The 13,971-nt window shown below is 40.3% G+C and overlaps 1 protein-coding gene across 10 annotated transcripts in view; it reads right to left on the minus strand.

Annotated features, from left to right (window-relative positions):
• Nucleotides 1–439: 439 nt before the first annotated feature.
• KYAT3 (kynurenine aminotransferase 3) overlaps nucleotides 440–13,971 on the minus strand; it is a 40,946-nt gene continuing 27,414 nt past the window's right edge. For all 10 annotated transcript variants that reach the window (XM_053591681.1, XM_053591673.1, XM_053591677.1 and 7 more), the window contains 4 exons: nucleotides 8,472–8,658; nucleotides 5,292–5,365; nucleotides 4,723–4,809; nucleotides 440–906 (listed from right to left, as the gene is read on the minus strand). In XM_053591681.1, coding sequence (XP_053447656.1) covers nucleotides 844–906; nucleotides 4,723–4,809; nucleotides 5,292–5,365; nucleotides 8,472–8,658 — 411 coding nt within the window. In that variant the 3' untranslated portion in view covers nucleotides 440–843. The remainder of the gene's footprint in view (nucleotides 907–4,722; nucleotides 4,810–5,291; nucleotides 5,366–8,471; nucleotides 8,659–13,971) is intronic.

Below are 13,971 nucleotides of genomic sequence, written 5' to 3' on the forward strand. Positions count from 1 at the left end.
GGACTATTTTTTGCAAAATAATGGATTTGAATAAGTGATATTTGGAGAGAGGCTGGTTGCGAGTGAGCCAGCACAAGCCGGAATGATGGGTGGTTACAGTGTGATATGGGTATTTATCCCAAAGGTGAAGCAGATTTAAATGATGAAAGCCTCAGGCAGTGCCCAAGGGAGTGGGTGGCTGAAGTGGAGTGGAGGTGAGCATCACTAAAGGTGAGAGGGTCAAGGTGTGGGAAGCCTTAGGTTATCCATGTGGATCTTGAAGCCACTTGGATTGATTGCAGCATTTGGAATAGACAGGCAAAACTGTGAGCAAAGTTCAAGGCCATTGGCAAATGAAGGGGTGGGAAGTACAGGTGGGTAGGCAAAGCTGATGTACGAGTTGAGGGGTGTAGAGGTTAGGAGTTTTCACACAACTGTGGAGAAGTGAAACTGGCTAACATCAGGTGAGTGGGTATTGTCTGCCAGGCTTTATATACACTGGTCTATTTAATCCTCACAAACAACCTTTAGATGAAGCAGGTGCTATTTTTATTCCTGTTTTATACTGAGGGAACTGAAGCACAGAGAGGTTAAGCATCTCACAGTTCTCATCAACTCTAGTAGGTTCATCTTCACAAAACGATAGTGGCAAGTGTTTTAATACATTTAAACTGAAAAAACAACCCATAGAACACTTGAATAATTTTAGGAGTAGGGTTAACTTGTTTAGAAAAACAATGGAAATATTTATTTAAATGCCATCTGCGCTGAAATATGTGTTTTTCAGCATCCAGCAGGTGGCAGCATGAAGCAGACACTCCATACCAGGTCATCTAATGGAAACGCTGACACGCTCTGCGCGTCTCAAGACTTGGGCACATTCCATGCTTTGATGATTTCTTCAGCAGCATCCAGTGTGCTGTCTTTCTGTAAATTAATGAAATAATTATCTTTACATATCAGCATTCAAGATGAAGCAAAGATTTAAATATGAAAAATATTTGTCTTGTCTGCTCCGCCCCTCCCATTCCTAGTAATCCCTCCACCCTCCAAGATAACCTTTTATGGCAAGTTCTGATTTTAGTTCTAATGGCTACCCCTGAAATCTAAGAAATATGCTTAAGCTTCTATTTCCTTCTTTGTGAACTTTCACACATTAACCACTATACCAGTACTTTGCTCTGAACAAGGAAAATTTAGTTCATTCACACTGCTCCTTCCTTTCAAAGTTTCAGTTACAATCATTGAAAAATAAGCCATCTATTTTTGAATAGGAATATATACATATGGTAGAAAATTAAACTGAAGGGTAAGCAATGGAAATCCAGCCTTTTCCCCTTCCTTTTCTGTTTCCCTTCTTCTTTTTCTTTCACTTTCCTCTCTACCAGAATGATTGGGTCTGGAAGCCGATAGGTGGGGCTGAGCAAAGTAGGTGTCTCCGTGTAGGGGGCTGGGCATGTTACAGCCAGAGCAGAGTAAGTGGGGTGGCCAGTGTGGGTGGCACGAGGTGGTGGTGGCAGCAGTGGTAGTCCTGACTTGGGACATGGTGTCAGCGTCTCAGTGGGGTAAATGAGGCTCCTATATAGTAGCATGGCCCCATGCAGGGTACTATGGCCCAGATGGGGTGAAGCAAGCACCTGACATAGTTGTCAGAGCCCCAGAGGCGCAAGGAAAGCCTCTGTGCAATGGGTGACAATGGTGGCCTGGTAATGGGGTATTGGAAATTCAGAGGAGAGCACCTTTGCCAGAGGGTGACAGGGCAGGTTGGCATGCAGTGATGAGGCCCTGAGGGCATGAGGATGCAGCCTGGCAAAAAATGGCAAAGTCTGAGTGGGCTAAAGGGTATCTACTGAGGGACTGGGAGGCTGGGGGTAGCAGTGGCATTGACAGGAGACTGATCCCCACAGAGGTGCTGATTAAATCAGTGGTGACATAGCGGGAGCCAGGTTTCCACTGTTGAGGAAAGAAAAGCGTTACAAATATGGAGAGGGAGAAAACTGGAATAAACCCTGCAATGATTTTTAAAATATTTGGGTAAAAATAAATACAGATGTAAATATATAAGATATACTTAAGATATATGAGATATAAGAGGAGCTCCTAGTGGCCAAATCCAGGAAAATCTGAGTATCAAAGTAACAACAGTAATAAATTACAGCCCACAGAATAAAATAGGAATCTGTGAGTCCTTAATGATACACATGAATAGGTAAAATGAATACATTTCTTAATGAGATCTGGAATATTCTCATAGTATGTCACTACAAAATATTATTTAACCAGGAAAAAGTGTAACTTCACAGTAGAAGGCAAACTCTATCTTAGTCAAGTGATTAATGTTAACATCACCAGAACACACTAGTAGGAAAAACAGAAGTCGGGTGCCCCCTGATGCAAGGAAAAAAAATAGGATGTCACTTCAGTTCTTTCCTGCCAAAGTACATAATCTGGATCTCATTAGGAAAAAACGTCAGCTTTAAATGAGGGATTTCCTTCAAAATAATTGGCTGATAGTTTTCTTTTTTTTTTTTTTTTGTAGAGACAGAGACTCACTTTATGGCCTTTGGTAGAGTGTCATGGCATCACATGGCTCACAGCAACCTTCAACTCCTGGGCTTAAGCGATTCTCTTGCCTCAGCCTCCCGAGTAGCTGGGACTACAGGTGCCCGCCACAACGCCTGGCTATTTTTTTTTTTTGGTTGCAGTTCAGCCAGGGCCGGGTTTGAACCCGCCACCTTCGGTATATGGGGCCGGCGCCTTACCGACTGAGCCAATTTTCAAAAGATCATGACAGTCAAAGAAAACCGCAACACCATCCCGGGTGGAGGAGATGTGACAACTGAATTCAGTGCGTGAGTCTGGCCTGGACTGATTGACATGATTATGGCTTGAATTTATTGATTGATTTGTTTGTTAGAAAAAGGACATTATTATTGGGACCATAAGTGAAACCTGAATTGGACATGAGGACTAGATGGAATGATATATTAATGTTAACTTCACGATTTTGAGAGTTGTAGTTGTGGAGGAGAATGTCCTTGTTTGTGAAGAATACACAATAAAGTATTTGGGGGTGATATTTTTTACTTTTTAAGCACCATTGGTAACTAAATCAATGACTTACTCTGAAATGGGTCAGAAGAAAAGAAGTTTCTAAAACTTTTATAATGAAATCTTTAAAAAATTTTTTTCAAAGTAAGCTAGCCTCCCACCTATCTTCTTCAGTAACTCAGTTTTCCTCCCCAAAGGGAACATTTTGGATTCTATTAGGTATCCTTCTGGAGATATTCTAGGCATTTATAAGCACCGCCCTCCCTACCTATGTTTTCCTTTTTATATAAAATGACAGCATTCCATACAAACTGTGCTGCTGCTGATTTCAGTGTGCACTCTACCACTATAGGGACAGCTGAAGCATTCCTTCACGGACGGGTGTGAATATACCATCATTTATTCAAGCAGCACCCCCTGGTAATTCTTTTTGTTATTTGCAATCTTTTGCTATTATAAATGATACTTCACTGAGAATCCTTGAACACAAATCATTCACAATGTGCAAGTAAATCCACAGGAAATAAAATCTTGAAGTAGAATTGTTGGGTCAAGGGATATGGGAATTTACATTTGGATGGAAGTTTTCAAACTAACCACCATTGAGATATTATAAATTACACTCCCACACTCAACGCGTGAGAGAATGTTTCAAGGAAATATTTATTTATTTTGGTTGGTTGTGATGTAACAGATAAAATAAAATTTTATTGCAGCTCTCATGTTCATCTCTTTTATTATGAGCGAGGTTAGTGTCCTTTCAGAAGTTTGATAGCTACTGAGAATTTGACCTAGAAAATTATAAAGGGCTGTGTTTCCATTTACTTTTCTTTTGCTCTGAATTCAACCTGTTTTCTTTTTATTTCTCTTTTCTTGCTATCCTTTTATTTTAGCCTTTTTTTTTTTTTTTTGAGACAGAGTCTTACTACGTCACCCTTAGTAGAGTGCCATAGTGTCACAGCTCACAGAAATCTCAAACTCTTGGGCTTACGTGATTCTCTTGCCTCAGCCTCCCAAGTCAGGACCACAGGCACCTGCCATAATGCCTGGCTATTTTTTGGTTGTAGTTGTTATTGTTGTTTGGCAGACCCGGGTTGGATTCGAACCCGCCAGCTCTGGTGTATGTGATTGGGGCCCTAACTGCTGAGCTACAGGCCCCGAGCCTATTTTAGACTTTCTAAGACATTGTGTTATGTATGTTAACTTTCCTTAAGGCCTTCTAGCTATTGGTACACTACCTTCCAATATCCAATGTTGATATAAAGGAGATTGAGTCCATGCGGGTCCTTCTCTCCTGGCCTACATGGAGGGCTTGACCTTATTGTTTAGCATATGGCCAAAGGACTTATCTCTGAAGTCCAATATATCAAACAAGGTGTATCTCAGTATTGATCACTGTGAGACCAGGCATTTCCTTTCAATCTTTAGATTTCTGTCTTTTCTTCTTTTTTAAATGGAAACATTTTGAAAATAAAGCTATAAAATTCTTCCCAGGTTCCACTTGTTTGGCTTTTATTTATTCTTTCAGAGACTCTACATATTTCATTTTTCTGCCACATCTATAATTTTTCTACTATTTTAAAATTCTTTATTCCTTTCCACTTCATTTTTAGCCAACAAGATAAAAAAAGTGCTTTATCAATCGAAATGAAGATATTATAAATGTGTTTTTCAGTAGAACAGGGGACTTACTTTAATGAAGCAAAATCGCACAAATTTCTCGAACTGTAATTTAGTCTCTGTGTTACAGAATGCTGTAACAGGGATGGCTGATAGCTTCTGAAAAACAAATAGGAAGGTAGAATGAGAAAACTACTTAGACTTCAAATACAGAGAGTGCCAAAAAAATGCACACACATTTTAAGAGATGTTATCTATGTGTTACTTTTGAAGTTGAATTGTAGGTGCCATTACTGGTCGGGTGTACCTAGAATATACCCAGACATGCCACGCACATCCATTTACCTGCATTTTGTATACTTTTGGGGAATGATCAATTTTACTTCCAACAAAGGCTCTTATAAAATATGTATCCATGTTTTGGACACCCTTGTATTAATTTTGAGGCTATAGACATTAGAAATGAATAGATTAGTCACAACAATTTCCAAAGAGAAAATTATTTTTAAGAGTCCCCCAAAAGCCACAAGTGGGATGTCATGTAACAAAACTACGTTTATTGTTTTCCAAAGCATGTGAGATTTCTTTCATCAATTAACTATGAAATGTAACACAATATTGCAAAAGCCAACAAATATTACCTTATTTTTAGTCATCCATTTCACAAATTTATAGTCATAATGTTCATTGTCTGTCATATCAGAGAGGTCTGCTTCTAAAACAGTAATGAAAATTAGGTGACCTATAAATTCTACCCGAGGCAAATGTATTTCATTTATGTCTATCAAGATTCAAAATTTTCTTTTAATTTAAATTATAGACTGGTTGAAAATTTTCTCAGAGGATATTCACAGAGTATGTTCGAGTCTCCTGCTGGATGGTGGGGTGGGAAGTGAGGACTTCACGAGAAGCTTTGCTGATTTGCTAAGGCAGCACCCACCCTATGTCTGATTGTTCATGCTTCTACGTGCTATTCTGAGCACAGGAAGAGAGTAGGAAGGGAGAAGGAAGGAAGAATATTGCCTTTCCATCTAGAAATAAGACTTTATGATCATTAAGGAAATAAAAAGTAAATTGTTTATGGGCGGCGCCTGTGGCTCAAAGAGGTGGGGCGCTGGCCCCATATGCCAGAGGTGGCAGGTTCAAACCCAGCCCTGGCCAGAAACTGGAAAAAAAAAAAAAAAAAAAAAAGTAAATTGTTTATAAAGTATTCATCACTGACAATTACATCTCCGAATAGCCATTCATTAGATTGTAAACTCCACCAAGATAAAATGTCTATTTTATAACCTCATAAATCCCTAACCCTTATGTCAGTGTCTAGCACATAAGTAATAAAAAGCATATGTTTTAAATGGATAAGTTAATATTGTTCATTTTTTATAAATAAAGAATGTCTGTTTGGATCTTCTAAATGTCCTTATTTTTTATCTCTTGCTTCTATGTATTATGTTGTTAAAATTTTGGATTTAGAGAAAAACTGAAACTATGCATTACTAGTCTTGTCTTTGGCCTCAATCTTGCTGTAAAGTATGGGCAAGGAAGCCTGATGTGGTGGCTCACTGCTGTCATCCTAAGACTCTGAGAGGGCCAGGCAGGTGGATTGCTTGAGCTCAGGAACTGGAGACCAACCTGAGCAAGAGGGAGACCCTGTCTACTAAAAAGAGAAAAATTAGCTGAGAGTTGTGGTGGGCGCCTGTAGTCACAGCTACTTGGGAGGCTGAGGCAACAGTAACACTGTGCCTAGGAGATTGAGGTTACTGTGAGCCATGATGATGCCATGACATTCTCCCCAGGGTGACAGAGTGAGACTCTGTCTAAAACACACACACACGCACACAAACCAAAACAAACAACAAACAAACAAACAAAAACAAAAAGCCTCCTGTATCATGTAAAGCTTTGGTTAAATTATTTTGTTATGCTTTAAAAAAAAAAAAAAGCCTGGGCAAAATATTTCTCTGGCCTTCAGTTTCAGCAGTCACATTTCATATTGTTTCAGCTTTATTGACTTGTACTTTTGGGTCTTTTTGAATGTCCCAAAGCAAATAATTTTGATGACTTTTGCAATCAATAAAATTTTATAAATTATTTATTGCTCAAAACAAATTGAGGTAGGTATCTTACTGTTTTCTCTTATTTACAAAATACTACTGGTTCTTTTCAAATTCTGTGTGTAAAAGCCTTGACACTGAAGAAAATGTCACCTGTGCTTTTAAAACAAAGTCTTCGTGTATTTTTACCTAATGATTTTATCCCCTCTATGCTTTTAGGAGAATGTACAATTTCCATATAATAATGCTTAATAGTATAACACCATATGCTTACTGCTTGTTAAGCACCTTACATGATCCTCTCATTTACTTGTCCCCACAATTCTGGGCAGTAGTTACAATCCTTTCTTTTTCTGTTTATTTTATTTTTGAAATAGAATCTTACTCTTCCTGGGTTGAGTGCCATAGAATCATAATGCACAGCAACATCAAACTCTTGGGCTCAAGAGATCCTCTTGCCTTTAGCGTCTCAAGTAGCTGGGACTATAGGTGCCTGCCACCAAGCTGGGCTAGTTTTTCTAGTTTTAGTAGAGATGGGGTCTCACTCTTGCTTAGGCTGGTCTCAAACTCCTGAGCTCAAGTAATCCACCCACCTTGGCCTCCTAGAATGCTGGGATTCCAGGAGTGAGCCAACTCACCTGGCCAAAACACTTCACTATTTCAAGTTCTTTGGCATGTAACTTTATTGTCACAATATTTTAAAACATTTAAAACTATACTTAGAATGGCTATTTCTGTCAGAACAAATTAGGCCTTAAGGTTTACTATTATTAATAGTTTTGTCTTTCAAGAAAAGTAAGTTACATATAAAACACTATTGGCTTCTAACCTTAGGTTTGTGTGGCAGGTCAGAAAGACATATAACAGCTTTAGGTATCACAAAGACCCTTGCTTTTTGGAGACAGAACTATTTCGAATCCAGCTGTGTGACTTTAGGCAAGTTATTTAAAATATTCTAAATTTTCTTGTCTACAAAAATAAAGCTTAATGTTTTCTTCAAAAGGGTACTTGAGTGCCTGGCACATAGTAGAGCCTTAATAAAGTCATTCTCCTTGTTTACATCATTTCAGTATATTATAAATGGCAAATATTGGGCAGCACCTGTGGCTCAGTGGGTAGGGTGCCAGTCCCATATACTGAAGGTGGTGGGTTCAAACCCGGCCCCGGCCAAACTGCAACAAAAAAATAGCCAGGCGTTGTGGCGGGTGCCTGTACTCCCAGCTACTTGGGAGGCTGAGGCAAGAGAATCACCTAAGCCCAGGAGTTAGAGGTTGCTGTGAGCTGTGTGATGCCACGGCACTCTACCAGGGCGATAAAGTGAGACTCTGTCTCTCCCCTCCACCCCCCCAAAAAAAGCAAATATTCACAGATGGTCTCAAATTTTCTAGTTTTTCTAGCAAAATCGTATGTTTTTCAAGTGAACAGGAAGCTAAATTTTTACTAAAAAGTGTATTACACATAGGTTATTTGTGCATATATTATCATATGCACAATTTCATGTACCTGTGTTTTAAATTACACACCAGAACAGAACGACAGCAAATTCTATGTTTAATAGAACACCTAGAGCAACACTAACTCGTAACCATTTAGCAACAGCTGAAAGATATAAAAGTGAAGATAACTGTGGAAAAACATCAACGTTGTGAAAATTCACCCTTTTCTACAGATAAAATTCTTCTATGGCTTTGACACCAATCTTTCCTCCATAATTCTGCTTCACACATAAGCTTCTATACATTTGAAATAATGAAAACCTTTACAAACCTAGCAAAGACACGTCAGCGATGATGAAATATCCTCCATCAGGAACTATGGGTTTTAGGCCAACGCTTTCAAGTAAACGAACGATCCGATCTCTTTTTACTTCTAACTCTTTTGGCAAAGAATTAAAGTAACACTCTGGGTCATCCATGCGCTTGATGTCAATCCAAAAAGCTTGAGCCAAGGCTTCCTGTATGTTAAGATTGAAAAATATGGAAAGGAAATGTGGCCAATGTTACTTATTGCTTAGTTTATTGGTATAATAAGTAAAGATTACTTGAGTAACATTACTGGCAAAAAGTTCACTCAGGAAATTACAGTTTAGTTAATATAAACCTATAAACTCTAGAGATTAATGGAGGAATCAGTTACAGCTAAATGATTGAGTTTAATGTGAAGGACTAAGAATGAGTCATGAAAATCCAAACTGAAAAAGAGGCTGGCACAGTGATTCATGCCTGTAATTCTAGCACTCTGGGAGGCTGAGGCAGGTGGATCGTCTGAGCTCAGGAGATGGAGACCAGCCTGAGCCAGAGCAAGACCCCATCTCTATTAAATAAATAGAAAAAGTAGCTGGGTATTGTGCCTGGTGCCTGTAGTCCCAGCTACTCAGGAGGCTGAGGCAGAAGGATCACTTGAGCCTGAGAGTTTGAAGTTGCTGTGAGCTATGATGCCACAGCACTCTACCCAGGGTGAGTGAGACTCTGTCTCAAAAAAAACAAAAAAAAAGAAAGAAAAGAAAAAGGGGTATTATTATGTAAAGATAACTTACTTGGGAACAAAAAGACTTAAGATATTTTCTATGAGGTGAGCTATAGAATGACTTGCTAAATCTAAGTCAGAAAAATGGGCAGAGAGGGGATGAAGTAGCCAGTTTTCCCCATTACCTTGGTGGACATGGTGGAAATGAAAGCTTACCCACAGGTAGAGGAGGAAACACAGCTCTTTCATGTCTTATAGGTGTAAATCGTTGACATAATCATTCCTAGGCCAGGAAGGTGGTCTAAGTGCAACAGAGATCAGAAAGGAGTTTCTGGAGCAGGTGAAGTGACTCCTGAGTCAGTCTTTATGCAAGTCAGAAGAGCCGGAAGAGAAATGGGCCGAGGACAAAGCCGGGGTTGATGAGTGCAGTGGACTGAATGTTTATGTCCCCTCAAAACTCATACATTGAAATCCTAAAGCCCAGGAAATGGTATTGGGGGTGGGGCCTTTGAGAGGTAATTAGGGCAGGTAATCCCCCTGGAATGGGATCAATGCCCTTACAAAAGAGAGCTGGCTCTTCATGTGAGAACACAGAAAAAGGAGGCTCCACCAGGCAGTGGATTTGCTGGTGCCTTGACCTTGTATTTTCCAGCATCCAGAACTGTGAGGAATGGGTTCCTGTTGTTTCTGAGCTGCTCAGTATACGGTATTTTGTTATAGCAGCGAGACCAGCTAAGACGCTGAGGATCAGGCAGGTGTCTGAGAAGGTAACAGGCCAGGAATAGGTCAACAGGTCAGAATCAGGGCGTGTGTAAACACAAGGACCTGGACAAGCAGACGGGCAAGTGTGAACCAGGGCAACTTAGAAAGGATGCTGCTCAGAGCTAAGCAGGAATTCCAGGCAGATGGTTAAGAACTTGGAATAGATGAGAGAGAGAGGAACAGTGCCAAGTAGTCAAATGCTGAGGAAATTAATCCCGAAGCAAGAGATATAAAGAACCAAAGAATACACTAACTGACTTTGTAGATGTATGTTGAGTACCTATGTTATCCCTAACATCCTGATCAGTGCTGTGGATGTAACAGTCAACAACATAAACATGGTCCTTGCCTTCTGAGGTTTCCAGTAGTGTACATTGGAAGGAGGGAAAGAGAGGAGACAAAAAAAAAACAAAAATGGCAGGACAGGATTTGTTCTATTGGAAGAACCGAGGGGCTTCTCAGTGTGGCTGAAGGGTATAAGGGAAACAAATGTGGCAAGAGATGAGACTTTGGGGTGGCGGAAGGTCATATAGAAACCTTCATGCCAAAAGAATTCAGCAGTAAAACAGAATTATTACTAATTCCCCAGTACTAAAAAACTCTTAGACAAATAAGGATTAACTGCATCAGCCTGGAAAAATGTGGTTCCCCTGGAACTAAGCATGGTAGTCTGAGGACAAAACTGTGCAAGTGGTCTAAATGAGGCATCAGATGGTCCAGAAAAAAGATGCTCTAGATTCTTAGCTGTATCTTTCTTTTCCTCAGCAATTTGTTCACTCACTATAGAAGGAGATATTGCCCTAGAAAATTCCACGTCCAGAAGACATGAGCGTCCATCTTAACTAGCATTACGCTGGCCTCCTCTCTTTCTCATACCCAATATGTAATCCATTGACACACACTGACTGTTAGCTCTATTTTCAAAATACACTAAGAGTCTAATCACTTTTTGCCACTTCTGCCATCCCCATATTGGTTCCATCCACTGGCAACTCTCTTCTAGATCGCTGCAACAGCCTTCTCCCTCAACAAAGCAGCCAGAGTTCCTTTGACAGCACCAGATGGACCATGTCATTCCTGTGCTCCAGACTGCTGTCTTCCTGTCTCACTTGGTCCTTCCAGTGACACACGGTCCCTCTGGATCTGACTCCCACCTACTTCTCTAATCTTAGGTCCCTCTGGATCTGACTCCCACCTACTTCTCTAATCTTAGGTCCCTCTGGATCTGACTCCCACCTACTTCTCTGATCTTAGGTCCCTCTGGATCTGACTCCCACCTACCTCTCTGATCTTAGGTCCCTCTGGATCTGACTCCCACCTACTTCTCTGATCTTAGGTCCCTCTGGATCTGACTCCCACCTACCTCTCTGATCTTAGGTCCCTCTGGATCTGACTCCCACCTACCTCTCTGATCTTAGGTCCCTCTGGATCTGACTCCCACCTACCTCTCTGATCTTAGGTCCCTCTGGATCTGACTCCCACCTACCTCTCTGATCTTAGGTCCCTCTGGATCTGACTCCCACCTACCTCTCTGATCTTAGGTCCCTCTGGATCTGACTCCCACCTACCTCTCTGATCTTAGGTCCCTCTGGATCTGACTCCCACCTACCTCTCTGATCTTAGGTCCTCCTCCTCTTTGCCCCTGCTCATCCCATTCCAGCTTCTGGTCTGTTCTCTGAGATGCACATGCCAGCTTGGCTACCTACTACTTCACCTTTGCACTAGGTGTTGTATCAGTCTAGGGCGTCTCCTCCAGGTAACCATGTGACTGTGTAACCTGCCTTAGTTCATCGCTTAAATGTCACCATCCCAGGGAAGCTTTTAAAAAGCCCTAAGTGCTTTTAAAAAAGCACTAAGAAGCCCCTCAGTGCCCTGTTTGGCTCTGTGCCTGTAGCTCAGCAACTAGGGTGCCAACCACATATACCAAACCCGGCCTAGGCCTGGTAAACAACAATAACAACTACAACGACAACAAAAAAAATAGCCAGGCGTTGTGACAGGTGTCTGTAGTCCCAGCTACTTGGGAGGCTGAGGCAAGAGAATCACTTAAGCCCAAGAGTTTGAGGTTGCTGTGAGCTGTGACGCCACAGCACTCTACCAAGGGCGACCATAGTGAGACTCTTGTCTCTAAAAAAAAAAAATCACCCTATTTATCATTGTATATTGCCCTCCCCACCCCATGGCACGTTATATCTTTCTTCTTCACTGCTTTTTTTCCTTCTTCATATCTATCAACATCTGACATGTTTTAAAATATTTATTATCTATGTTCCCCCCACTAGGTTGTAAGCTCCATGAAGGCAAGAATTTTTGTCTGCCTTATCTCCAATACTAAGTAAACATTTGTTGAATAAGTGAATGGCTTTATTTTGAGAGGATGAAATGAGTTTAATATATAATAAAACCAAACATCAGAACTAGTGTTTATCGTGGATTAGAGAATCACTAAACAAAGTAAAGTAAGAATTCTTTTCTCATTCAGTAGGTTTTGTTGACAGAAAGCAAAAAAAAAAAAAAAAATCAAGTTGTCTATGGCTAGTACATTTCACTCTTTTGCTATTTGAACTGCCTTCTAGAAGAGTGACATTTTTTCAGTCTTTTGATTATTCACAGATTTGTGGAAAACAGATCCTTGTTCCTATAAACATATACAAACATAAAATATTAAACATTTTAATACTGCTTTAAAATACAAAAAGATACATAAAAAAGACACATTTGAGGGCAACATAGTGAGACTCTGTCTCAAAAAAAAAAGTCTTCAACCTATCTTTCTCTCTTTCTGTTGATTTTACCTACCCTACACATAGCCACGTTTACTAGTTTCTTATGGATCCTTCAAAAAAATATAACCAGTTCCCCCTTTCTTATACCAAATGTAGCATAAATGTATTCTGCTCTGTAATTTGCTTTTTTCCTTTATGTTATATTCTGGAAATATTTCCATATCAGCAATTGAAGAGTTTCCTCATTTTTTTTCTTTTTCTTTTTTTTTTTTTTAATTTAATTTTATTTATTTATTTATTTATTTTTGTAGAGACAGAGTCTCACTTTATGGCCCTCGGTAGAGTGCTGTGGCCTCACACAGCTCACAGCAACCTCCAACTCCTGGGCTTAAGTGATTCTTGCCTCAGCCTCCCGAGTAGCTGGGACTACAGGCGCCCGCCACAACGCCCGGCTATTTTTTGGTTGCAGTTTGGCCGGGGACGGGTTTGAACCCGCCACCCTCGGTATATGGGGCCGGCGCCTTACCGACTGAGCCACATAGAATAATGGCCCCCCAAAGATGTCCATGTCTTGAAATGGGGAATCTGCAAATATGTTACCTTACATGGCAAAAGGAACTTCACAGATGTGATTTAAATTAAAGACCTTGGGATAGGGAGATTATCCAGGAGGCCTAATATTATTTCAGGGTCCTTATAAGGGAAATAGGGAGGTAGGAGAGTTAAAGTCACAGGAGGAGGTGTGTTGACTGAGGTTGGAGTGATATAACAAGTCAAAGAATGCAGGCAACCCCCAGAAGCTAGAAAAGGCAAAGAAGAGGCTCCAGAAAAAAACACAGCAAGGCTGACATCTTAAGCTTAGCCCTTTAAGAACCATTTCACACTTCTGAGCGGTAGAACTGTAGCACAATCTGTGGTGTTTTAAGTCACTAATTCTATGGTAATTTCAGTCATATAACATTTTAGTATTTGGATAGTCCTGGTTTATTTAACTAATTGCCTAGATGGATAACAGACTATCTCCAATCATCTGCAAGGAATAGTCATGTACATACATAACTTCTTACATGTGCAGATAATTGCTTTAAGGTACATTCTCAGAAGATAAGCTGCTGCTAGCACAACTGTAATTTTGCTTGGTGCGGCCACTGTCCTCCATAGTTTGAAGCACTTTGTAGTGTCACCAGCACTGCATGACTGTCCAAAGGTAAAACTTGTGTGGTCACGTGTGTGTATGAAAAAAACAACTATTCCTGATAGCGAATATATGTCTGCTCGTGAAATCCCAAATTATATTAGAAAGCCCTGCTAAA

This window comes from Nycticebus coucang, chromosome 5 (genome assembly GCF_027406575.1).
Source record: "Nycticebus coucang isolate mNycCou1 chromosome 5, mNycCou1.pri, whole genome shotgun sequence".
Lineage (NCBI taxonomy): Eukaryota > Metazoa > Chordata > Mammalia > Primates > Lorisidae > Nycticebus > Nycticebus coucang.